The sequence below is a fragment of the Austrofundulus limnaeus genome, unplaced genomic scaffold, assembly GCF_001266775.1.
Source record: "Austrofundulus limnaeus strain Quisiro unplaced genomic scaffold, Austrofundulus_limnaeus-1.0 Scaffold621, whole genome shotgun sequence".
Lineage (NCBI taxonomy): Eukaryota > Metazoa > Chordata > Actinopteri > Cyprinodontiformes > Rivulidae > Austrofundulus > Austrofundulus limnaeus.
Window position 1 is genome coordinate 280,592 of NW_013953023.1, and position 1,898 is coordinate 282,489.

Below are 1,898 nucleotides of genomic sequence, written 5' to 3' on the forward strand. Positions count from 1 at the left end.
CATCCAACCATCATCCATCCAACCATCATCCATCCATCCATCCATCCATCATCCATCCATCATCCATCCAATCATTCATCCAACCATCATCCATCCATCAATCATCAATCCATCAATCATCCATCCATCAATCATCCATCCATCATCCATCTACCCATCCTCCATCCATCCATCCATCCATCCAACTATCATCCATCCATCATCCATCCATCATCCATCTATCATCCATCCATCCATCATCCATCCATCTATCATCCATCCATCCATCATCCGGATGGATGGATATCCATCCATCATCCATCCATTATCTATCATCCATCCTCCATCTATCATCCATCCATCCATCCATCCATCATCCATCCATCCATCCATCATCCAACCATCATCCATCATCCATCCATCTATCTATCATCTATCCTCCATCCATCCTCCATCCATCCATCATCCATCCATCTATCATCCATCCATCTATCTATCATCCATCCTCCATCCATCCTCTCACCTCATCAAAGATCTCCAGGTAGAAGGAGTCCACTCCTGGGGGAACCGTACACTGGATCACTTTGTTCCATCGTGGGTTCTTGGCTCCGTTATGAGCTGTTGGGGTCTCATAGACTGCGTAGCCCAGCCTGATCCGACAGTACGGATCCATCCGGGTCATCCCATAGTTTTTAGCCAGTTTGGCCTGTTAAAAAGCAAACAAGCTAATAAAGAAATAAACAGAAAGGTAAATATGGACTCTGCTGGTCCCAGCAGGACTCAGACTCTGTACCTGGACCACAGTGATGCTGAGTCGACCCATGGTGGCGATGGAGCCTCCGTACTGCAGCTGCCGGGCCGCCTGGGCGTCCAGCTGGACCTGCTGCTGCTGCTGGGTGGAGGTGATCCTCAGGAAGTCCTGAGGAAGTTCTCCCACATACACCTGAGGACAGACAGACACACACAGACGCACACAGACACACACACACACACACACACCTCGCTCAGACTAAAGAGCTGGGTAAGGACAAACTAAGAACAGTTTTACTGATGAATCACGTCACAGAGATGTGAGTTTTTACTGAATTAACTTTAGTTTTGTTAAAAGGTTTGAAAGTTAAAATGTTGTTTTTTATTTCTTCTTGGGCTGCACCAAAAATATTTCACATCAGAATCATGATGTCATTTACAAAGATTCAGAATTCATTCAAAATGTTACAAAAYCCATGTTTTAAAATAAAAAACTCTAATCCAGTGGCGTCAGCCTCTGTGCTGACATCTGATGTTTAAACTCCTACAGAAACATCTGGCTGGTTCTGATCCGATACTGACACTTTGTGACAACACACATAATGTGTCTGGTAAATCTTAAAAAGTATCGTTTTTCAAATAAGCACTTCCTAAATAATCCACAGCAGAGTAATTTATTTATTTATTCACTGAAGTCTTTCTAACCCTGTTCTTTAGCACAATCTGAAATTCTTTTTCTAAAGAAATATAATAGTTTTTGAAAAGTGAATAAAAGTGAGAAAAAACATTTTAAAAGTTGTTACAAGTTGTCCAGAAGGCAGCAGCTCGTCTTTTAACAGGAACTAAAGAATACGAACACACATCCCTGGTTCTGGATTCTCTCCTTTGGCTTCCTGTTCGTTTTAGGATCAATGTTAATATTTTATTTCTTATTTTTAAATCTTTCAAAGGTCTGACCTCATCCTCCCTGTGTGATGTCATCAACCTCCACACTTCAGTCCAACAGGTCCTGTTAGATGGTCCTGGATCCAGACTGAACTTCAGACTGCTGAGACTTTTAAAGCTCTGCTGTAAACTCACTTTCACTCCCTGACTTTCAGTTTGAGGTTCTTTTCAACGTAAACTTTCCTTTCTTCTGTTTCTCTGTTTTATATTCATCTGATTTTATG

At 42.0% G+C, this 1,898-nt stretch overlaps 1 protein-coding gene across 2 annotated transcripts in view; it reads right to left on the reverse strand.

Annotated features, from left to right (window-relative positions):
- The window catches only part of tollip (toll interacting protein), a 4,214-nt gene that overhangs the window by 1,870 nt on the left and 446 nt on the right, over positions 1-1,898 (reverse strand). For both annotated transcript variants that reach the window (XM_014027179.1, XM_014027178.1), the window contains exons 2-3: positions 773-922; positions 503-685 (exon numbers count right to left, since the gene is read on the reverse strand). In XM_014027179.1, the coding sequence (XP_013882633.1) occupies positions 503-685; positions 773-922 (333 nt within the window). The remainder of the gene's footprint in view (positions 1-502; positions 686-772; positions 923-1,898) is intronic.